We start from the raw sequence: 22,132 nt of genomic DNA, 5'->3' as shown, positions 1-22,132 counted from the left end.
CCGTACTTGGCCTCAGAATGGTGGTGCAAGACGACTTCCTTGACGAGCAAATCTGGGGCAAAATTATGGCTTACAACCGCGTCACCTGTCCATGACGCTTGTGGGTGCCCCGCCAACGCTCCGCTTCGTTGACGAGAACGCCAATGGATGAGTCTACTCTATTGGTCTTAATCCACGTTGAAGGCCTGCTTAGTTGCCTCATACGAGGAAATCATGATGGCGCACGCGGGTGCGACTTTCACAACGCGAGGCACCAACCCGGCCGTCATGCCCCGAGCTCCTTCCGCCTCCCACACCTGCTGCAACAGCTGTGTAAACGATGGCGCTGGAGCCATATCTTTAGTGTACACGACCAGCTGCGACCGCGTCTTGACCACGTCGAATGGATGTGTGGAAATTGTGGCCAACACACCCGCCAGTACGCCCGAGATTAAGGCAACTGAGACCTTCTTTGTCTGGGCGTCTGCAATGGGCACCCGGTCCATCAGATACTCCTTAGACGTCTCAATACCATACCAGTAGAAGGCAGAGAACGGAATATCCCTAGCAAGGGTGGCGCCAAGACCAGCAAACAGCTGACGAGCCCCACCTTGCCATACTCGCCGCATGTACGTCGCGAACGGATGCGCGTTGGCGACAGCTTGCATCTGGACGCGAATCAGCTCGAAAGGAGAGAAGATCGTGGCGGCGGCTGCACGTGCCATGCTGCCTGATGCCATAGCCAGAAGTCCGTGGTTTTGCTCAGGAAAAGCTGTCTTCAGTCGTTTGAGCAGCATTTCGTACGATGTGAAGTACACTGCCGTCGACGGAATAGCAGTCAGCAGCGTTGGCGGCAATCCGGCGTACAATGCCAGTGGGCCCTCCAGACGCACGATGCGAGCCATTGTGAACAGAGTGCTATCAGGTTTGGGCGGTGCGCAAATTTGCTGCGGTGAGCACTTGCACTGCTTGAGCAGCCGCTGTTTGGGCAGCATTGTATCGATCAATCCATTGGAGAAGTTGTAGTAAGGGCACTGCCACAATATCATTTACCAGCACGGTTAGCAAATGCCAATTGCCAGCACTAAATTCCAGTTTGAGACCTGGTAAACAGAGTAACTTCTGATAAATCTACCTTTTGCACAGCCGGCGATGCGTGGACCACAGTGGGCGCTTGCACCTGCAAGCGCGTCTTCACCACCTCCAGCGCTGTATCATCAATAACACGCAGCATTCTGTCCTCAGTAAAGTGCTAAAGTTACAGGAGGATCACTGCCGCCTCCAGTCTGTTTGGTGTGTCTTACGTGTGATCTGCGCAGCGCGAGAGATGCATTATAGTCAGTGGCAAACTGGAGATCGTTCGTTCATCCAGAGCTAATGGCACGCACCACGAAGGACGTGATGACTGCTCCAACGGAGGCGGCGATGGACTTCTTGACGGTCTCGTCCATCTTTAAATCAAAAGTTTTGATTTACAAAGCGTCGGCCGTTACCTGGTTTTATTTCTGACCAACCATATTGTTCCAAATCAGTATAACGGTTTGGATTGGCTGAAACCGAAATAAAAGATGAAACTGTAGCCATGTCACCTTTGCTGGGAAGCTCGAGCTCTGTTTTCCACGACCAGACTTTCTTAGAAAATCCCAACGGATCATCCCGCATATAGCGGTTTGTAAGGAGCTGTCAAAAAGCAAGTCACGAACCCAAGAGTCCTGCGGACCCATAAAGAAACTGCTCAACAACATGATGGAAGCGTCGGGCTCCACGACTGCCGCGCGCCCTGCTGCCCCCGTTCCGCCTGCAGCTGCGGCCCCCGCCGCAGCTGGAGAAGGCACTACCACTGGCTCGGCCTCGGTCCCCGCCTCGGAGATGCTTCGTCAGATCTCGACGCAGTTCAAAACTCAGATCTCACAGGTGCAGATGCCGCCGGCTATTAAGGAGCGCACGGACGAGCTGGAGCGCCGCATCTCGGGCACAGACATTAAGCGCATTAATGGCTACATGCGGCTTGTGAACTTGGTCTTCGCTGGGGGTCTGTGGGTCTTGTGCTTCTTCCGCATGTTCCAGGCGCCCAGCTACTCGCACTTCCTTGTGTGTATCTACCTCATGTACGTCCGTCGGCTGACTACTGTCGCGCAAGGACCGTCGCTGATAGACTGTGGTGCTGTTTTATTCCATGTACAGGTTTCTGAGTGCAGGACTGGCGTTCATTGAGAACCACGAGCGCTTCCCGTCGGTAGCGGACCGTGTTAAGGTCAACTTTGGCTTCATGTTCTCGGCCACTGGCAAGGCGTCCTACATTCTCTGGTACGTGATTACTTACCAGCAACTCAACCAGCTCTGTAAACGTGTACTGATGTATACGATTGTGGCTACGTTGCACTGTGTAGCATCGCGTTCCTCGCCGTCTCGCAGGGCTGGATCGGCTGGATTCTCGGCGTGTGTTTCTTCTTCTTGGCTCTCTTCAACTTCTTCCTCATCCACCGGGTACGTTGGACTCTAGATGGATTTTTAAACATGATTTTTGTAAGGGTCTCACGGCTTCCTTTGTTATTATCTCCAGCACCCGGCGTACAAGCAGGCCATGATGCAGCCGACGGGAGCGGCCTCGACTGCCCAACAGCAGGAGGATGCGGACCTTGAAGCCATGCCGGAACTCCGTTATAATCAGAAGCAGGCGCAAGTTCCCGTGTCTGGAACGTCCACCGCCAACAAGGCTCAGCCGTCTCACGTGTCGGTCTAAACGCAAGACTTACAACACCTGCATCGCTAGGACACGAAAGTGAGAGCTAAGCTGCATGGTTATATATCCGCCTTTTCTGCATCGTCTCTTCGACCAAATCCAAATAGTAAGATAGCCCACATCTACTTGAGTTTCATGAGTTCTTGTTGAGCTGCTTAGTACGGACGAAAGCAGTGGATACTGTCATGCTGTTAGTTGCTTCCATCGCTGCGCTGCTTGCGTATTTTACTCCTTGGCCTCGCCGCCGTGCTGCGCCACGACACCATTGCCGTGGAACTTGAGCGTCTTGACCCAGTTGCTGCGACGGCCAGTGGGGTGCTTGAACTGCACGGCCGACTTCTTGCCCTTCTGCTTGATGAGCGTCTCAATGTGCTCAGGCAGGAAGTTGTGCGAGTACGAGATCTTGCCGTAGTAGTCGCCGACAGGGGCAGGCTCTTCGATCTCGAGCTCCCATCCCTGCTTCTTGGCAAAGCGCTCAGCCTCTTCCTTAGTGTCGAACTTGGTCACCATACCCACGTACGGGTCGGCCGTGCTGGTCCAGCCCATGAGGGGGTTTTCCCATGTGCGGGGCGACGTGAAGCGGATCTCCCAGTGCTTCGTCTGGTGGATACCGCTTTGCATTTGGTTACGTGCCGGCTTGAAGAGTTTAGCCTTGCGGCCCACGGACCACTCGCCTGTGCCAGACACGATAGCGGCTTCCTCTGGGTAGGGCATGGGAGACTTGTCGATGGTCGGGACGCAGGCCTCCGACGCTTGGTACGGCAGAACTACGATACCAAACGGAGGTGCATTACGTCAGTGTTATTTTCAGATTAATAAATAGTCCTGGACTTGTGCTGGCAACGTACTGGTGCGTTCAGCGTCGGCGTATTTCTGCTCGCGCAACTTGGCCATAAGCTTCTCCTCGGCGGCTTCGGCCGCAGCCTTGGCGGCCTCGTCATCCTTGGCCACCTCAGAGAAGGCACGAGAGGCCGCACGCTTCGTGGAGGCGGCAGTGGCTACGCGCGTAGACACTTGGAGCACACGCAGCGACATGGTGACGGACTGCGTGGTTGGAACCTGTTGTCTGGCTGTGGAGCTCTTCCAGCCGCAAATTAGCCAGGGGAATGTCTAAGTATCGCCATAATTTCCAAAATTTAGAAAATGAAAGCTGGACCCCCAGAATGTTATCAGATGACTCATGGCAAGTTGCAGTGAGCATGAACAAAATATGAAAGGTACCGCATTTAGTTATGTGGTAGATGTCGACGCTCGCCAATACTAGTCTACCTGAGTGTTTGACCAGGTAATACATAGTCACGCATCAATACGAACGGCGGCTAACTCGACGACAGCTCTTAGCTCTACTTCAGAGGCTTGGTAGTGCCCGAGGATCCAGAATTTACCATGCACATTCCAGCCTCGCTAGTTCAGTGAGGAACAGCTGCACCTCCGCAGGGTCACGCAGAGAATATGACGCCTTCGTCACTGGCAATTCCTTCAGATTGCCTGGAAGATCCACCTTCTCCGCCTCTGGGTCTCGTACGATGATTGAAATGCCCTGGCCGAGTCCACGGCCATTCAAAGCATTGAAAGCATCCTCGTCGCTAACATCATCACCTAAGTAAAAGGGTACGACATCCTCTGCATCTAGTCCCAATTCTGACAGGATGAACATGACGGCGCGACCCTTATCCCAGTCAACCTGCACACGATAAATGCACACTGGTTAGACACTAATATAACCATAGCAGGCAGATATTACAGGTCGGACATACCCGAGGTCGCAACTCGAATACCATCTTGCCCATTTTCTTGGTCAGGTCCGAATGGTACGCCACGTAGTCGTCCACGATCTGCTCGACGGCATTTTGGAGCGCCGGGTCAACCTGGTTAGTGATGAAGCACAAGCCAGACAGACTGTTAAGGTAGAATAAAACACCCATCGACTTTCATGTAGCACTCACGTGGCGATAGTGGACTGAGATGGCAAGTCCGTTATCTTCCAACTCGGTCCCAGCGATGTGCGCGGTCTGCGCCGCCAAGTCACGCAGCGCTTGCTCCAGTTCGGGACGGAAGTGGTCGGCAACTTGGCAGTTGATAGGACGCGTCTTGGTGCCTTTGATGTCGAACCCGTGGCTGCCAGCGTACACGAGGTTGTCTAACTGCACAAAGTTGTATACCTTTTCCGTGGACCGGCCGGTCACAATAGCCGTCACGAACTTGGACGAGAGCTCACTGAGCGCAGTACGCATGTCGTCCGCCATGAAGGCATGATCGGGTACGTCCACAATGGGCGACAGAGTACCGTCGTAGTCCAGGAACACAACAGGACGCTTGCCTGCGTTTAGATAAAAAAAAAATCAGCAACCCAAGTCAGTTATGATGCTTCCAGATAGGCTTAGTACAAGTGCAGCACTGGTATCGTTACTAAAAGCACCGACTTACCAGCGACTTTCTGCTTAATGGAGTCTAAGTCCCGGAACGCGTTGGTCGGATGCAGCATTCTGGTGGCGAGTTCTTGCCTCTCAAGGCCTGTAGATGGCGGTTCGCGATGCAACGAAGGATATAGGTAGATGTGGACACTGGCAGCACCTGCACTTGATGCGGCGGCTGCGCAGACGCCTGGGGCTGTGCTGAGCTCGCGCTCGCTAGGCCGGAGGCAGGTGAAGACTTGAGCTAATGTGACCAGGACAAGTCGTGGCCGTCCGAGCCCGAGTCAACATTCTGACCAATCAGCTGTCGTGATTGAATGGTACGCTCGCAGTAAACAGACTTGGAGTTTGTATGGTTAGGAGCACAGTCCGCGAGGTCAGGTGTAGTCAGAGCTTGGTTTTCACTCGCAAGAGAAGGCGCTCAGTACCAAGTTGAGTATGTACTACCAAGGAGCAATGTGTCTGCAACTGCAATGGAAGCGCCCAACCACGCGCTGTTTTCTCCACGATCTAAGGTTACTCTTCATTTCGAGGACGAGTGTTTTGTGGAACGTGTGCCAATCTGGCACTACATATAGTAAAACGCTCGCAATCTCGGGGGCCCGAGATCCGAACTCAGATCGTCTGAGCCCTTCGTGTCTTGCAACGTTGTTTGTGAACGGAATTTCGTGCCGTTCCAAGTGCCACCGTGCGTCATTCGCTTTCGATATCCAACACTGCTTCCTCCATGCGCCGCCTCTTCCACTTTGACAGCACCAACAGAAATCGTGTTGGTTGCGCCGCCAATTAAGTTAGCTGAACGCTTTCACGACAATGCGGCGACATCCATCGTAGGTTAGTGCTAGCCGAGCAGTGCTCGTTACTTCTTCGCCCTTTTGAGAAGTTTCCGTTTGTCTTCAATGGCTTGCTTTATTCGTAATGGAAGTTCATTTGAACTGTGAATGTTCTCATTGATCTTCACAATGACGAGCAACGAATCGACACGGATAGTATTCATCAAACGTGCGCCGGCGCTGGGCCATAAATTATCACTGATAATTGACGTTCCCCCAGTCTGGCCACGAGCGTCCAGATTCGCCCATCTGATTCTACACTTGCCTTCCTTGCGGTTCCATTGTATGTGTGGAAACCACTTCTCTGCATGGTAGGACAGCCCAGCGCGGTGCTTCTTCCAACAGCCTTTTCAGATTCAAAATGGAGGAGCAGTCAAATCGTACATCGCATCATCCTACATACACTTTGTACTGTGTACATGTATTCTCCTCGACCTCAGTGAATCTGGTCGATGGTCCTGTGGAACGAGCGTGAAGGTCCTAGGCGACGTTTGCTACCCAAGGTGTATGATTTTTTTTTCTTTATCTCACCACTACCCTGCCTCTAAAACTATAACAAAAATGAAGAAGATAAAGATTTTCCTACGGTGCGCTTGTCATTGCAAATTGCCGTTTGCATTCCTCAAGTTGAAGACTTGTGCTCCGCGTTTTGCTGTCGCGATCTCGCTTTCCTGTCGACTAACCGGATCGCCTTGACGAACGAATGGATACTTTGGATGACCAGCGAATTCGATTAAGCCGTATCATCTTTCAACACGCTCTCTCACGCGCATAAGGACGACACTACTGCGGTGGACATGGCGCCTAGATTCGCCGCAAAACGCGGTCAACAAGGCATCTGTAGTGATCGCAACGCAGCAGTCTCACCAGCACGAGCACCTGAGTCAATGGATTTTGTCGGGGTTTCGATCGCACGATCCGTTTCTGACCATCCTATTTTTGCTCGAATGTGTTTCAGCCAATCACAGCACCCGAAAACTCTAAAACTGCACATAACGCGTGCGTACTTGACTGCGATCCCACTTTCCATCTGTCGCAGTCGAGCAAGCGGCCTTGAAGGCGGAACAAATTCGACATAGTGGGCGCCATATAATTTGGCGCCCCTTCCTCGCTAGACACAACGCCGCAGATACATCACAACTGTGGCGAAGGGAGCAAAACCAGCGTGGGCTTCGAGCACGTCACACAACCGAACAAGCTCGAACCCTGGCAACTCACTCCCCCCATGCACACGGCCCAAGCACTCGCATCCATCCGCCGCTCGCGCACCTACGACGCCGAGGGCGGTAAGCGCAAATACCCGAGCGAACACTCGTCTCTACTGCACGGCAACACCCACAGCGGCAGCAACGGCACGAGCTTCCAAATGTCCTCGGCCAGCGACGTCAACGACGCGCCGCCCACGCTCAAGGAAGATTTACACGCCATCTACGGGATGCTGAAGGATCAGCCGCTCAATCTGTTGCTGCTGGCAGCGCCTTTGGCCGTTTGGGCCTCACTGGGCGGCTGGAGCGACCTCTGGGTCTTTATCTTCAACTTCCTCGTCATGATCCCGCTCGCCAACCTGCTGGGCGAAGCTACAGAGTCTCTGGCCTTCCACACGGGCGAGACTATTGGTGGATTGGTCAACGCCACGTTCGGCAACGCCGTCGAGGTGATCGTGGCCATCTTTGCGCTTAAAGCGGGTGAGATTAACGTAGTGCAGAGCTCGCTTATCGGATCGGTGCTGTCCAATCTGCTGCTAGTTCTGGGTTGCGCCTTCATCGCTGGTGGCGTGCGCAACAAGGAGAACTCGTTCAACGCCGTGGGCGCCAGCGCCAACTCGTCGCTGCTCATGTTGGCCAGCTTTGCCATGCTGTTGCCTAGCTATATCTTCTATTTCTCCGATAACGACTCGGAGGAGACGCGCGTGACCAACACACTGACACTCTCGCGCATCGCTGCGGCCTTCCTGCTCTTCATGTACCTCCAGCTGCTCTTCTTCCAGCTCAAAACCCACGCTGACTTTTTCGAAGACGCTCAGGACGAATCCGAGGAGACTGTGGCACTATCCAAGCGTGCTAGTGCTACAGTCTTACTAGTGGCCACTCTGTTGGTGTCTTTGTTCTCCGAGTTCCTCGTGAACTCCATTGACGGCTTCGCTAACGAGATGCACTTGAGCAAGTCGTTTATTGGCATTATCCTGTTACCAGTTGTTGGTAACGCTGTGGAGCATGTAACAGCCGTTAAGGTGGCGCTTAACAACAAGATGGAGTTGGCTATGGGCGTCGCAGTGGGCTCGGCCACCCAAGTTTCTCTCTTCGTGGTGCCTGTTGTCGTGCTCTCCGGATGGTTCATGGATCGCGCCATGTCATTGGCGTTCCCTCAGTTCGAGATCCTCATCTACCTCATGTCAATCATCATCGTCTATGCTATTATCGCGGATGGCAAGTCCAACTGGCTCGAAGGATCTATGCTTCTCACAGCGTACGCATTGGTTGCTATTGCACTTGTGTGGGTTGAAGTCCCCACTACAGCATAATGAGCGATCTTCAGTAGTTTTATCATAGCTTTTTAGCCTGCAATAGGAACGAACTATTGCACCTATAACTCTTTTTAACCATTTCAAGATGAAGAGCTGCATATCAGCGAAGTGATAGTTCTGTTATTCGATACGTTAGATAGATAATGGTCGGATGATTCATATGTCTCTCTAGGGTCCATTGCCAGCTACGCGGTGGCTGGCAATATGTGCGTTCGTACACTTGACGGCGTCGTTGAAGCTGTACGGCTCGTTGAGGTGGTGCTCAATCCGCTAATGAAGGTGGGACGCAGCAGATACACCCGGCCGTCTTCAGTCTCGTTAACGGTGTCAAACGCACGATGCCGTGCCGCTGAAATACACATGCAGCATACACGCAGACGTTCAATAACACCTATAAGGCCCTCAACATCCTGAGACTTGGAGCACGAGCCACAAGTGTCGTGACCGCAGATATAGCACACGTGCTTCTTTCGCAACAGCGATTCCTTCACCAGTTTGCCGCACCCCGAGCAGCTCCCGTCGCCAACGTGGTCGGACGGGTCAACAGTGTCTTCTGCACCTAAACGTCTCCGGATCGCGATGTCTCCGATCTTTCGAATCACTTTAGCTAGCTTCAGTAGCGCGTGGGTCGAGGCCTCGCGCACAGTTGCAGCTTTCAGCTTGGCCTTAACAATTCCCCTGGACTTTGCTTCGTCCGAGGATACCGTGTGCGTACCGAAGTAAAACACCGAGGTCTGGTGCGATTTCACCTGCTCCGTCAGCACGTAGCCAGCCAACACGTCACCACCGACAACCAATCGACCAGCACGGTCGCGTGTCAACTTCTGAAAGGTACGAACGGCGGTGCGTGTCTTGTAGTCGAACTCTACGTAGTCTAGGAACTCGAACGTCTTAGCGCTGGACACTAACGGAATAGAGCCAGAAAACTGCATTCGCTTGGTGGTCAAGTGGACGTTTGACGACGACGTGGGTACTTCACGCAGGGTGACTGCGTAGGAGAAGGCGTCGCCAGCGAGAGCCACCATGGTGGCGTTGAAATCGTCGCTGTTGCGACTAGAAAGAACTTCCAGGATTTCGGTGGCACTACAGGGAAGAGCCGAGGACGCTGCAACGTCAAACACGCCGGGGGTCGATTTCCGCTCAAACAAGCGCACCCCCTGACCGTCCTTGCGTTCTTTCCAACCCGCAGTGGCAAATACCTCTTGGGCGTGCTCCACCTTGGCACGAGCCTTTGCAGCCAGCGCCAGTAGAGCGTCATCTTCGCTCTTGTGCTCAACGGAAGTTCTCGACTTGGAGAATGTGGATCTGCTGCTGCTGGAACTGAAGTACGAGCGCATACTAGGAGACGGTGCCGTCTGTGAAACTCGACCCGAAGAACTCAAGAAATTGGTCTCTTCCGAGCATGTGAACATATTGCGAGAGGAGACGCCGGAGCTGCTGAAGTCGCGCTGACGCAGCGACATGGTGTTCTCAATGCACGTTTTTCGGTTGTGTCAACTGACTTTGGCGTCGTCGGTGGAGGATTTGACGAATGCTCTTTTGACGGCGTAATGGAGAATGGCTGGTCTGGTTGGTTGATCCCAGGAAAACCTAAACCAACTTGTTACACACGTTGGAGCCCAGACTGTCCAAAAAATATCACAAGTAGTTTACGGGCTTGTAAAGCTACAAAATCTATTCTACGTATTGACAGATACGTGTGGGTGAACGGCGAGGAAATCCGTCCAGCAAGCTAAATCCATCGTAATTCGCGTCGACGTGCGCACGCTGATTCAAAATGGTATCACGGCTTCACGAATGCGAAGGGGTCCTCAGCGAGGACCTCATGTGGCAATGACGACTGGCGATTTTTATTCATGGACATGTGGACTTGCTGGTGCGTGTCCGATCGCGGTTCAAGTCAAGTACATTCGGATTGAAAAGGAGCCGCAAAGGTGGACAATATCTGAAGAAGTGGGTGCCAGAATTGAATGTATATCAGGAGTTTTTGCGAGCTCCTCCATCACCAGCCCTGCGGGAATTCCTCCGAGACGACGATGATTTCGCCCAGCGAAGTTCGCCGTCAAGTGGTGAGGTGGACGTCCTTGCTCGGTGAGGAAGGTCCGACCATATTCCGGGAAAAATGGACGAGCATGGACAGAGAAATATGTAGAGTATGCACGCAGCGTACTAATAGTTGGATATTACCTCATCTTGAGATGATGAATTGTTCTTCACCACGTAGCCTTCATGGCGCGGGAGAAGAGTTTCCCTGAAGACTTGCCCTCGAAGTTCGTGCACTTTCCAACGCGCGGTGGTCTCCCTGGCACCTTTGCAGATAGGAATTGTCAATACAGCAGCATTGGATACTCGTCATGCCACGCCCGCACGGATTTTTTTCAGCTCCCATAAGCTCTGTCACTTGTGCGGTGCCACGCATTCCGATTTGCACATGTTGCCGCAACCGTTGCGCCATCGTCAATTGCATGGGCAGCGCGTGGAGACGGATCGTTGTCAAAGAATCACTCGATGAGTGCTTACTTGGGCATCCTAAAGCTGCTACTTCAAGCTCGTGCGCTAAGCACAAGAGTTCCCCATGTCCAGCGCTGGCGGTGGAGTTCACCAAATTATTGGGTGAACACAGGGGGAGAGCGTCGCTTCCACCACTATGAAAACTCACTGAGCTATTCATTATCGCTCCCAAGTCTCCGCATCACTGCCAGCAAACGGCCTCGTTCTGGATCAATGCAGGCTTTGCTGACTCACTTCAACTTACTCATCGGCTACTTAACGCTCACTTACTTGTTACTTCAACTGCCCATTTGAGCCAATCAGAGGATGCCAATCAGATACTTTTTGGCAGTGGAACACCATGAAGACAGCGCTGCTCGTGGCGCTAGCCGCGTGCTTTTTGTCGCTCCTTCTGGAACTGAACCGCGGTGCCTACGCGTGGCAAGGGGATGACGACGTCGACGAAGTGGAGGAAGACGACGACGACTTCGACTTCGTCACCAGTGATGTACGGAAGTATCTTTCAATTGTATCCTAACACGTGCACACCGCCTAACTCCTTTTGTTGCAGCTTAACTTTGTCAAGCACACCGACTACGTGGAGGTGGAGTGTAGTGGTCAGGAGTGCGCGGCTGAGGTGGCAGACGGAAGCGAAGGCGTACCCTCCGTCTGGACTCGAGGCCTTGTAACGCCAAAGCTTAAGCCTAAGCTGATTCTACAGGAACACGCGCGAGCGGCCACCAAAGTTGAGAAGCAGTTTAAAGGCGAAACTCTGGGCTACGTGACCCCGTGGAACAGCCGTGGCTACGACTGGGCCAAAACGTTCCGCACTAAGTTCACGTACATCTCGCCTGTGTGGCTGCAGCTACGTGAGGACCCTGATCACGTCCCAATCATCACGGGCACACACGATATCGATCGCCAGTGGGTGCTGGATGTCAAGAACGGAGTTGAAGGGGATGATCAGCAGGGCGAGGGTCCTGAGATTGTACCTCGTGTTGTTTATGAGCGCAACCGTCTCAGTTCAGAGGACGTCCCGATCATCATCGAGAAGATGCTGGAGTTGGTGAACGAGTACAAGTTTGATGGAATGGTGTTCGAGATTCCAGTCATGGAAGGGACAGTGGATATGCTGCAGCAAATAGGTCGCGCCTTCCGAGCTGCGGACAAGCTGCTGATCTTGGTGCTGTCCAGAAGCTCGCAGGAGGTGAGTGACAATGAGTTTATATGCTGCTCTTACGTTGTTCTAACTAGATATTTGGGCGGTATTAGGGAGAATTGCCTGTGACGCACGAAATATTTAACGAGTTGGCGCCGCTGGTGCATCGGTTCTCTATGAATGCGTACGACTTCAGTGCGCCAGGGCCGAATGCGCCGTATCCGTGGCTGAAGAAGACGCTGGAGAAGATGTCACCGATGGAGAGACAAAAGGTTCTGATGGGGATCCCATTCTACGGATATGACAACAGCGGTAAGTAGCAATGACAATGGATCGTTGTATGCTGTCCTAACCGATCTGTATCATGCAGATGCCATAACTGGAAGCACGTACATCCAGTCGCTAAAGGATAACGATGTCTCCAAAATTCGCTGGGACGCAACGGCACATGTACGAGGCATAACAAGAACTCCGTCCTTCTATACGGAAGCTAACGTTGTGCGGTTTGCGCGTAGGAATGCCAACACACGTACACGACAGCAGACACGCACAGCCATCACGTAGTTTTCTTCCCGTGCTTGCAGTTCCTGCAGGATCGCTTGAAGTTGTTCCAGGAGAAACACGTTGGCGTTGCGATCTGGGAACTCGGACAAGGTACGTGTCATCCCCCTTGTGTTAAACCACACCAGCAATTGACGTGTCTGTATGTGGTTGGCAGGCCTCGACTTTTTCTACGATCTGCTCTAAAACAACGCACCTCCACTTAAAAATCGGCAATGCTCCATTCATAAAAGTCAATTACGTTTGTTGTGCCCATGGCTTCAGTCGATTTACTGCTTTGACCCTACGGAGGCGGTGAAGTTGCATTGGCATCTCCGGGGCTCGCATCGGCTGCATTTCTTCCCTTGCGACTCTCATCCACGAAAGCTTTAAGAACCTTACGCACATCTGCCAACGTGTCCACTGCAAACGAGCACGCGTGGCGACCTCCACTGTGTTGGACATCGGGGCCCACGATGACAGCAAAAATCTCGACATTTTCGGCCAAACGCACCGGAACCTTTTGCAAGCGACTAAAGGCCACCTTATTGTCGTCATCCATGTAGTTGCCAGCGTCCAACTCGTCATCGTCGTCTGTGGAGTACTCGTCGTGTCCTCGCACAGCTGCGGCTGCTGCCCCTATCAACTGTTCATTTTCATGCCGCTTTCTCGCCCCTCCCTTGAGTTTAATTGTCGGCTCCAATTCGTCCGTCGCGTCATTACCACCTCGTGGTCGTGGCATGCGAGGTTTCGCCTTGGAGACGTGAGCAGCGGACGGAACAGGCTGAGCATGAAGCTGCGGAGGCTCAGGGTTGCTCAAGGCGATGGAATCCCTACGAATCCGTTCGTTCTCCGCTTGCTCTTCTTCTTTCCGCTTCCTCTCGTCATGACGTTCATTGGATTCCGCCACCAGAGCGTTCAACGTCTGGAACATTTGATCGTCAGTCACGTCGTCGCACACGCATAAGACGAAATCGACCTCTTGGTCATTCTTCTTGGCGATCTGGTCAGGAAGAGACAAGTGCTTGAGGATTCCCTCCAGAACTCGCGTCTTCGTACAGCCTTCGTGTTCCACACTAACGGACATGTGTCCTTGGTAGACTTCCAGCGCTGTACCGATAAGTTGTCGCTCTAGGATGATCTGTAAATCCTTCGCCTGCCAACTGCCAAAATGCGGATCAGCATCGCCATAATGCCATGTGAGTGAACTCTCCTTGTCTTCGATATAACTGCCTGGAGTTCTATCAGTGAACATGAGCATTGTAGGCAGCACCAAGTCCTTCCACGACATATCATCGCCACCAAATGAATCGTCTGTCGGCGCAATACTACCAGCGACTGGTGTGTTATCTCCAGTATCCGTAGATCCTGGCACAGAAGTATGACGGGAATACGCTGGAAGGCTACCCATGCTCATATGCATCATACTGTGAGCATCACTGGAGTAAGACGCATCCAGACTGCCACTAACACTCCCCATGCCAGTCATTGTCGCAGTACTCCCACCCGATCGAGCGGTAGCGACGTCATACTGAAACTTACTCATCGTCTTCCAGTGCTCGCGCGTATTACTCAAGTTCATGCGGTAGAAAAAGCCGTCTTCAGCTGCAACACCGACCCGCACACCATTCAGCCACGTCTCGAGGAACTTCCGCTCACGACCACTGACAATAAATACTGTATTACGTTCGTCCGCACTCAGCGCGTCGAGAAGGGACTTGAAATTCGGGCCTACAGCGGCGAGAGGGAGCAGAGAATGCTGCGGTGTCAACGTTCGATCATAATCCAATATGATGACGCGGTTCTGCGCGCTCCGATAGGCTTGCACGATGCTTTTCTTGTCAAGTTTCGGCAGTTGCGTTGACGACTTACGGTTCTTCTCGACTGCTTCACTCAGTTCTTCCAAAAACTGCTCTCCCCATGCCGTGGCCGTGTTAGAAGATACATAGCGATAGAGTTTCTGCTGCCGGATCTCTCGCTCGGTTCGACACATACTTAAAGCTTGGTGAATACTCAGAGCTACGTCTTCGATATTCCACGGATTCACGACGATAGCGCCACTTAGCGACTGGGAACACCCTGCAAATTCACTCACTACCAACACACCTGGGCCGCCATCTTCGCCTTCCCAATCCGTCAGCAGAGACGCGGACGATTGTCTTGGCGATGGAATTGGAGACAACACTCCACCCTTTGCAAGACCTTCTGCAGTGTTTATACTCTCAATATTTTTTTGATGGGACGGAACTGGAGTTGCTGCGCCTTCAGTGCCAATGCCACTATTGCTCAATCCTCGTGCAGCAGCGCGAGCAGCTTTCTTCCGTTCATCTTTACTGCGCATGAAATGCTGCTGGCAGACGATAAACTCGTGCGACACGAGATTCATCCCATCTCGAGTCGAAGTCACTAGACAAACGTCAGCCAAGTCGTACAGAGCACACAATTCTTCATGCGGAGTTGCCTGCTGCTGGATAAAGTGGATCGGCGCGTAGTCTAGAGTCCCAAAGATGCCGTTGATACGCCCAACGATCTGATTCACTTGTGTTACGATATTGTGATAACTGTCCGAACTCATCTCGAGTTGATGACACGGGTCGTAGCCGATATTGCCCTTCCCACCCGCCATTGGACTAGGCGCCCTGGGTGGAGACTCGGATAAACTCTTAATAGGACTGTCACTGCCCGTCGAGCTCTTTGGTTTCACAATTGGATACGAAGAGGATCGAGGAAGGATATTACTGCTGTCTCCACTGGCACTGCTAGCACTGGGCCGTCGGGTATTCTCACCAGCTCCGTTAGCACCTGTAGATTTGCTGTCAACCACTCCTGAACGTGACGAGATGCCAATTTGGACTAGAACGACATTGTGTTGCCACTCCGGGAAACGATCCAGCAGCATTTCCATCGCCAGCATTTTGTGTGGGATTCCCTTGATATTATCCAGCCGATCGATGCCCAGAATGATGCGTTTGCCTCCGAATTTATCGTGTAGTTCGTTCACACGGTTCAGTGTCGGCATACTGGAGGCTGCGCGAGCGAATGGCTCAAGACTGATCCCAATAGGAAACACTCCGATCGACGTAAAGTGGTCACGGTCGGGTAACACGCTTCGGACGCCCTTGTGTGAACACTCGACGCCTAATAGTCGATGACACGTCGAAAGGAAGTGACGTTCATAGTCGAAAGTCTGGAAACCCACGAGGTCTGCTTGTAAAACACCCGCCAGTAACTGGGAACGGACAGGTAGACGACAGTATACGTCCGACGCTGGGAACGGCGTGTGTAAGAACCATCCAATCCGACACGGAGGGATACGCTGACGTAATAGTGACGGTAACAACATGAGATGGTAGTCGTGTACCCACACAGAGTCTCCTTCGTTGTAGATCTCCGCTATAGCGTCCGCAAAGCTCTCATTCGCTGATTCATACGCTCTCCAGTCTTGTTTATTGAATCTTTTTGTTGAATGGAAGCTCGAGCTGCTCCCAGCGTTGAAAGTGAAAGGAACTGGCTCGGATACGTAATGGAATAGCGACCACAGCACTTCAGACGAGAAGCCTGTGTGTCTTGAAGCCACGTCGGATGATAAAAAGACTGGCAGACAGTTGTGTTGCAGTAGTAAGCGACGCACGGCCTCATGCTCGCTCTTAGGGATATGCTGGCCTACCCAGCCTACCCACAGGAAGTTCATTTCAGCTCGGACGCCAGTAAGGCACATGAGTTTGTCCAGTCCGCCTGTGGTCTTCGTGGCTTTCCAGCGCCCGGTCTGTGGCTGGCGTTCTAGTAGAACTGGCAGGTTGTTGGACACGACAATGAGTTGGTTACCAGAGGCGCCAAGCGGCTTATCTGTCGAGTCCTCGTCGCTGTCCTCCTCCTGATCGGCGCGGAGTTGCATGAGTTGCAGTTGTAGGTCCTGGATATTGGCCAGAATCTCCTGCTCCTCAAGCGACAGCGTGTCCAGACGACTCAGCTCGAAGTCTGTGGCGGCGCGTTGGGACACGAAGAATTCGTTGCGAGGCGACAACACGCCGCTGGTGGGCGGCGACGCCGCCGCCGCGTGCAGAGAGGTGACTTCTTCCCCCATTCGAGAAGCGGCAAAATCGAGAATGAAGGCGCCCGCACTTCAACGCACTTCCCGTCGAGATACTTTGTGCAAGTCAAGGGCATTGTGACAGTTGGAGAACGACTACGAATGTAAATTTTTTGGAAGTGTGATGGATATTGACCAATCCTATTTGATTTTTAAAGTTTGGATGCACCAATCACAGCTACGCCGAGTTGTCTTCAACATATGCGACGTGGCGCGAAAGTATCTATAACCTAGCGCCTTGACTTATACCAGGAGACGAACGGGAATGCCATTAAATACAGCACCAGTGCGCCGTAGAACGTGGCTGCCACAGCCACGATAGTCCAGCCCTCGGACGACAGATCGAAACTCTGCTGCAGCGTCCGGAAGACCAGCGTGTAGTTGACTGCGAAGAGTGCGAGTGTACCGACAATCAGTGTGATGATGATCCATCGATTATAGACGAACGGCTCTCCCATTAACCGCTTATTGGTCGTGAACGTGAGCAGCGGTATCAGCGCGAACGGAAGCTGCACACTTTGCATCACGTTGATCATCTCGCTCACAATGTCACTATGGAATCCGTCGTACTCAGTCAGCAGCGCCACTACCAGCGCAGGCCCCAGTGCCATCGTACGTGTGATTGCCACTCGCTTCCATGCAGCAATACGAAGATCTAGAAACCCTTCCATCACGAACTGACCGGCATATGTCCCTGTCATTGTCGACGCTTGTCCCGACGCAACCAAACCAACAGCCCAAATCGTTTTGGCATATTGTCCAAGCGAACTGCTCACTGCTGCCCCCGCTTCCTTCAGTCCAACCTGCTGGCAAAAGCCCCCAATGTGCTTTGTCGTGTAACACTTAGCGCACGACGCTGTTACTGCTCCGTTTTCAAAGGTACAAATAAGTCCGTTTGAGGCACTGTAGATATCGTTTCCAGATACTAATGCAGCAGCAGCTGGGATACACGCAGTTTGAATTCCTGCGCTATAGACATCAGACGACGGATCTGCGCCCAATTGATCGCACTCCCGGCTGTAGAAGGTGCTGGCAAACGCAGAAATGACGAACATGTTGATGAGAAAACTCACGAACAGCGCCAATACCGCCTCCAATCCGAAGTAAAAGTTTGCTTCTTTGACAGGACCGGCCCCCGTTCCTCGACGACTGCGAGATTGGACTAGAGCTGAGTGCAGATAGACATTATGCGGCATGATGATGGCGCCGAGCATACCGACAGCTTGCATCACGTTCTGGTCGTCAATGCGCGGGATGGCGATGCCCTTGGTGATTTCAATGCCGCTGGGCTTACTGACTGTAAAGTCGACGAAGAAACATGCGCACATGATACCAATAAGTCCCATGAAGAAGGTCTCGAGCAAGCGGCTGCTCTTGTTGTTCCCGCGTCGGTCGATGGCCAGAAAGGTGAACGTGTCCAAAGCAGTGATCAAGCAACCAATCCACAAGGGCAGTCCGAACAAGATCTGAAGCGCGATAGCGGTGCCCAGTACTTCTTGAATGTCACAACCGATGATTACTAGCTCCATCATGATCCACACGGCATTCGTGACGAAACGAGGATATTCGGCTCGACAGAGCTCGGCCAAGTGGCGTCCCGTGCAGGAGCCAAGCCTAGCAGCTAGTACCTGGTACAGCCCACCAAGCGCCGTACTCCAGAACGTGACATAGAGAAGCTCGTAGCGTGAATATGCTCCACTCTGTAAGTCTGCCTCGAGATTGCCTGGATCCAGATAGGCCATGCTCATGAGCCAGCCAGGACCCACGAAGGACCAGAACTTGCCCCATGAAAACGGAGGCCGCTCTGGCGTCAAGTGCGCATCGCCGTTGATCTCCGAAAGCCGCGAATACGATGCGCTCAGTGTTTCCCCACTTGGGCGCAGGATCTCCTCTGGAACCGGTGGCATGTTGGGGTCAAGTTGACGATAACCATAATGAGACGGGGACAACCTTAGTCTGACGATTTCATTTCAACCAATCAGCGCTTCACAAGTTTTATCTAATCTCAACTTCACACTTTTCTACCAATCACATAGCTGCGACTTATAATTGAGATGGCAGATAAAGCTGCAGATGCAGGTGCTGGCGTCGGCAATAGCGACGCAGTAGACGCAGTAGGTTCATCATTGCCGCCCTCACTGCCTGCAGTGCCCGATACCAGTGTCCCAAGTTTATTAGACTCGCGAACGCTGCCCCCAGTGGCTGATGGGAATGATGCAGCGCCCCGCTACCTGCCGCGAGAGGACGGATCAACGCCGGCTTCGCTGACATTCAGCGAAGCTTTTGCTCAACTGCGAAAGACATCTTCGTATGTAGCGCCGCCGCCACAGGAAGATAAGCCTCCTGCTCGAGATGCAGCGGCCACAATCTACGTGAATCGGCGACAGAAGGGCAATCCGATGCTCAAGTCTGTGCGCAATGTGGGGCTTGAGTTCCGAGACGGACTGATCCCGGACTATGTCATAGGCGAGTCTTCCTGCTGTGTATTGTTTCTCAGTGTAAGGTATCATCTACTACACAATACTTACCTGGACGAACGCGTGCAGAGTGTGAGGAAGGACGATCCTACGCGCTATAAAACAAAACTCGTGCTGTGCTTCGTGGACGTGGACGACAATGAGGTGGCACTGCGGGAGATCAACCGCGTTGCGCTTTTGAGCGACTTTACGCTGGTGCTGGCATGGAGTTGGCTAGAAGCTGCGCGATATCTCGAGACTTTCAAGGCCTACGAGAACAAGTCGGCAACGATCATCAAGGAGAAAGTGGAGGCTGAATTTCTACCAAAAGCAAACGACGTGCTCACATCCATCCGATCGGTGAACAAGACAGACGTAGTGACATTGCTGTCCACGTTCGGAACAGTGAAGGGGCTCATGAATGCATCGATGGAGGAGCTGTCGCTGTGTCCCGGCGTGGGCGCCAAGAAGGTGCGGCAGCTACTCGAGACTTTCCAAGAGCCCTTCACAAAGCAGTGAAAGTGGCGATCAGGGGCAACTTTGTCACATTGAGGTGCTGTCAACAATCACTGCAACATTTCGAAGTTGCACCCTCTTGCAGGAATTATTCAACATGTATGGTATCAAAAATGTGAAATCGCTCCTCTTTGGCTTCAACCACCAGTCGATAATCAGCTGCATTGACGTAAATTACTTCCCTTTGCGTTTCCTTCCTTGCCTTTTGTTTGGGTTCTAATGTTGAATGATCTCAAACGTCCTTGCGGCATTCACTACAGCCAATGTAACATCCGAACAAACAAAAATTACATCATAGAGGTGAGAATTTTCGCTGTTTTCTTAAGAACAGCGAGCTTATGCATAGGAATTCTTACGCGCGAGGAGAGGCGTTACTGTTGCGTCCAGCCTCGTTGTTCACTTCGGCGGTGAAGCCAACCCCTTCGATAGCTGCCACCAGGTCGTTGTACTGCGCTGAGCCGGAGACGTAGGCGGCACGCTCGTTGAACTCCACAACTGCGTCAGTCACACCGGGTGTGTTCTTCAGAGCATTCTCCACAGTCGTGCCGCAGTTCTTCATACACGACATGCCTTCCACTTGGATACGAACAGTAGACGGATCCGTGAAACGCCACGATCCACGCTCCTCTGTGATGTCCTGATCCAAATTCTTAAAGAGCAGGAAACCTGCACCAAAACCGGCAATAAGAGCCACAAAGAGACCTGTTTCGTAGGTCATGACGACGAGCATGGCAAAGTACGCGATGGTCATCTGAATCATGTACAGAACTGCCAGCATCGCCTTGCACTGCATCTTGTGGAGTTTGTCGTGAGGGCGGAGTTTACGTGCTACCAGCAGCCGCTGGCGCACCACCTCTCGTCCTTTCACTAGCGACTCGTTCAGTAGGGCGATGAGGAAACAACCGATGAATCCGAACGCATACTTGACGCCGCTGTTGAGCACCCATGGCTGGAATAGCAGCATCACACACGATCCATGGATCGACGTCTGGAATCCGTTGAACATGACGGATCCCTGGCCAGAACAGAAGTCCGAGCTGGTCGATGACGTATCCGACTCGGTGGTCGTGTCGCTGGACGCAGCGGTGGTGCCGCTAGCGCTCGCGGAGGAAAAGTCTGCCACGAAGCTCTGGGCTGCAGGGCTCAGCGTCGTGATGTTGGTGGCGTCGGAGCATGTGGTACCTGCACAAATGACACTGTCTACCAAGTGCCGCGGCTCCGTGTTGACGCTGGTAAGGTATGAGTTCTTATTGTCCTGCGACGCGAAGTAGATCTTCTGGCCTCTTTTCAGACACACGTACACGTAGTTGTCGGTAGTGACCGAATCTCCGGACACAGGGTCGCTGATACCGCCCGAGCACTCGTCGCATGCGTTCGTACAGTCGGCATAGGCGTCGGCGTCGGTCTGGTTGACGATATATTCGGCCATATTGGCCGCCAAGTAGGCCGTGTCCGTCAGTTCGAAGTTGTAAGCATCAAAGGTGTGCGGGTCCATGCCACATGAGTAGATCTTCTGGCCGTGTTTCATGACCACGTAGTTCTCGTTATCATAACCGCTCTCCAGCGTAGACATGCCGCACACAGGGCACGTGTAGTCGGTGGAGCTCACGCCCGAAGACGCCAGGTCGCGGTGCACCTGCATCACGTGCATGTCGTGCAGCTGGTGCAGCTCGTGGTGGTGGTTGTGGTGGACATGCGCGGACATCGACGCGGCCAGCAGCGCGCCGGCGACCAACGGCACAGAAGGACGCATCTCAAAGTCGGGCAAAATGAAGACTGAGCTCAGTCTTCACCTGTCCAGCTGTAGCGCAAATTTGCTATTGCAGAGACGGGCGGATTAGGTTCCATTTCGATACAAATCTGAAATTCCAAGTTATTTGGAAATGGCTGTTATGGATCAACTTCCGAGATGAATAATTATCCGAGCTGGAGTGTTGCTACATGCCTCATCATTATCCAGGCATGGCAGCAGTGCAACAAGATGGCGAAGGAGTCATCAACGCCTAGGTGCTGGAGATCGATCTCCTCCGCCATTCATTCAACAATGCGTTTCAATAATATCTCGTGCGAGAGGGCGGCGCGCCGTGTTGCTGCAACTCTGTTGCATCAACCAAACTGCGCAGCTGAGGCGCGCCGTTGGCTCCAAGCTTTCCTGCACTTCCATTCGATCACCGCCTTGGAATTTGGACACTGCGCTTCCACCAACGCTGCCTTCCATCGAAACTCCGCGGCACTTGATCCTTTGACTTGGGTGTGATCTGGCCGACATCTGGCGACTATCCGGCTTTGTGCTCTCCCAAACGCAAAATTCACCTTTTACGGAACCCTCATTTTTACTCTTTCTCTTGAAATGACGAGAGCCTGGTCGCTGCCGCTGCTGGCGGCAAT

The 22,132-nt window shown here is 52.8% G+C and overlaps 13 protein-coding genes across 17 annotated transcripts; 5 read left to right on the top strand and 8 right to left on the bottom strand.

Moving 5' to 3' along the window:
• On the bottom strand, positions 1-2,340 carry PPTG_09244 (hypothetical protein). 5 transcript variants are annotated; one of them, XM_008904127.1, is made up of 4 exons: positions 1,368-2,338; positions 1,284-1,290; positions 1,115-1,188; positions 1-1,013 (listed from the first exon to the last, which is right to left on the bottom strand). In XM_008904127.1, the coding sequence occupies exons 1-4, from the start codon at positions 1,428-1,430 to the stop codon at positions 168-170; spliced, it is 990 nt and encodes a 329-aa protein (XP_008902375.1). In that variant the 5' UTR covers positions 1,431-2,338; the 3' UTR covers positions 1-167. The 5 variants fall into 5 exon arrangements, with proteins under 5 accessions (XP_008902375.1, XP_008902378.1, XP_008902376.1 ...); XM_008904130.1 differs by having other exon boundaries at positions 1,284-2,338; XM_008904128.1 differs by having other exon boundaries at positions 1,115-1,290.
• PPTG_09243 (hypothetical protein) lies at positions 1,604-3,683 on the top strand. The gene is made up of 4 exons (XM_008904126.1): positions 1,604-2,087; positions 2,164-2,286; positions 2,370-2,466; positions 2,543-3,683. Exons 1-4 carry the CDS (start codon positions 1,723-1,725, stop codon positions 2,720-2,722), a joined length of 765 nt encoding a protein of 254 aa, XP_008902374.1. The 5' UTR covers positions 1,604-1,722; the 3' UTR covers positions 2,723-3,683.
• On the bottom strand, positions 2,334-3,887 carry PPTG_09242 (hypothetical protein). The gene is made up of 2 exons (XM_008904125.1): positions 3,571-3,887; positions 2,334-3,489 (listed from the first exon to the last, which is right to left on the bottom strand). Exons 1-2 carry the CDS (start codon positions 3,755-3,757, stop codon positions 2,948-2,950), a joined length of 729 nt encoding a protein of 242 aa, XP_008902373.1. The 5' UTR covers positions 3,758-3,887; the 3' UTR covers positions 2,334-2,947.
• Positions 3,876-5,677, bottom strand: PPTG_09241 (trehalose-phosphatase). Its single transcript, XM_008904124.1, has 4 exons — positions 5,150-5,677; positions 4,669-5,042; positions 4,480-4,590; positions 3,876-4,406 (listed from the first exon to the last, which is right to left on the bottom strand). Exons 1-4 carry the CDS (start codon positions 5,205-5,207, stop codon positions 4,104-4,106), a joined length of 846 nt encoding a protein of 281 aa, XP_008902372.1. The 5' UTR covers positions 5,208-5,677; the 3' UTR covers positions 3,876-4,103.
• Positions 5,490-6,077, top strand: PPTG_22486 (hypothetical protein). The gene has a single exon (XM_008904338.1). It carries the CDS (start codon positions 5,575-5,577, stop codon positions 5,884-5,886), a length of 312 nt encoding a protein of 103 aa, XP_008902586.1. The 5' UTR covers positions 5,490-5,574; the 3' UTR covers positions 5,887-6,077.
• A 654-nt stretch (positions 6,078-6,731) lies between these two features.
• On the top strand, positions 6,732-8,679 carry PPTG_09240 (calcium/proton exchanger). Its single transcript, XM_008904123.1, has one exon. It carries the CDS (start codon positions 7,195-7,197, stop codon positions 8,488-8,490), a length of 1,296 nt encoding a protein of 431 aa, XP_008902371.1. The 5' UTR covers positions 6,732-7,194; the 3' UTR covers positions 8,491-8,679.
• On the bottom strand, positions 8,588-10,094 carry PPTG_09239 (hypothetical protein). The gene has a single exon (XM_008904122.1). It carries the CDS (start codon positions 9,954-9,956, stop codon positions 8,679-8,681), a length of 1,278 nt encoding a protein of 425 aa, XP_008902370.1. The 5' UTR covers positions 9,957-10,094; the 3' UTR covers positions 8,588-8,678.
• Positions 10,095-10,451: 357 nt separating this feature from the next.
• On the bottom strand, positions 10,452-11,256 carry PPTG_22485 (hypothetical protein). Its single transcript, XM_008904337.1, has one exon. It carries the CDS (start codon positions 11,162-11,164, stop codon positions 10,721-10,723), a length of 444 nt encoding a protein of 147 aa, XP_008902585.1. The 5' UTR covers positions 11,165-11,256; the 3' UTR covers positions 10,452-10,720.
• Positions 11,112-12,971, top strand: PPTG_09238 (hypothetical protein). Its single transcript, XM_008904121.1, has 6 exons — positions 11,112-11,491; positions 11,555-12,190; positions 12,256-12,454; positions 12,513-12,592; positions 12,658-12,796; positions 12,861-12,971. The coding sequence occupies exons 1-6, from the start codon at positions 11,345-11,347 to the stop codon at positions 12,887-12,889; spliced, it is 1,230 nt and encodes a 409-aa protein (XP_008902369.1). The 5' UTR covers positions 11,112-11,344; the 3' UTR covers positions 12,890-12,971.
• PPTG_09237 (trehalose-phosphatase) lies at positions 12,115-16,867 on the bottom strand. Its single transcript, XM_008904120.1, has one exon. It carries the CDS (start codon positions 16,764-16,766, stop codon positions 12,987-12,989), a length of 3,780 nt encoding a protein of 1,259 aa, XP_008902368.1. The 5' UTR covers positions 16,767-16,867; the 3' UTR covers positions 12,115-12,986.
• Positions 16,868-16,884: 17 nt separating this feature from the next.
• Positions 16,885-18,695, bottom strand: PPTG_09236 (hypothetical protein). The gene has a single exon (XM_008904119.1). The coding sequence runs from the start codon at positions 18,677-18,679 to the stop codon at positions 17,003-17,005; it is 1,677 nt and encodes a 558-aa protein (XP_008902367.1). The 5' UTR covers positions 18,680-18,695; the 3' UTR covers positions 16,885-17,002.
• Positions 18,696-18,801: 106 nt separating this feature from the next.
• Positions 18,802-19,938, top strand: PPTG_09235 (hypothetical protein). The gene has a single exon (XM_008904118.1). It carries the CDS (start codon positions 18,827-18,829, stop codon positions 19,745-19,747), a length of 921 nt encoding a protein of 306 aa, XP_008902366.1. The 5' UTR covers positions 18,802-18,826; the 3' UTR covers positions 19,748-19,938.
• On the bottom strand, positions 19,244-22,050 carry PPTG_09234 (hypothetical protein). The gene is made up of 2 exons (XM_008904117.1): positions 20,101-22,050; positions 19,244-19,998 (listed from the first exon to the last, which is right to left on the bottom strand). The coding sequence occupies exons 1-2, from the start codon at positions 21,495-21,497 to the stop codon at positions 19,977-19,979; spliced, it is 1,419 nt and encodes a 472-aa protein (XP_008902365.1). The 5' UTR covers positions 21,498-22,050; the 3' UTR covers positions 19,244-19,976.
• Between the last annotated feature and the right edge of the window lie 82 nt (positions 22,051-22,132).

This window comes from Phytophthora parasitica (assembly GCF_000247585.1).
Source record: "Phytophthora parasitica INRA-310 unplaced genomic scaffold supercont2.17, whole genome shotgun sequence".
NCBI lineage: Eukaryota > Oomycota > Peronosporomycetes > Peronosporales > Peronosporaceae > Phytophthora > Phytophthora nicotianae.
The sequence above is the reverse complement of the archived record's forward strand: the minus strand, read 5'-3'. Positions and strand labels throughout refer to the sequence as shown.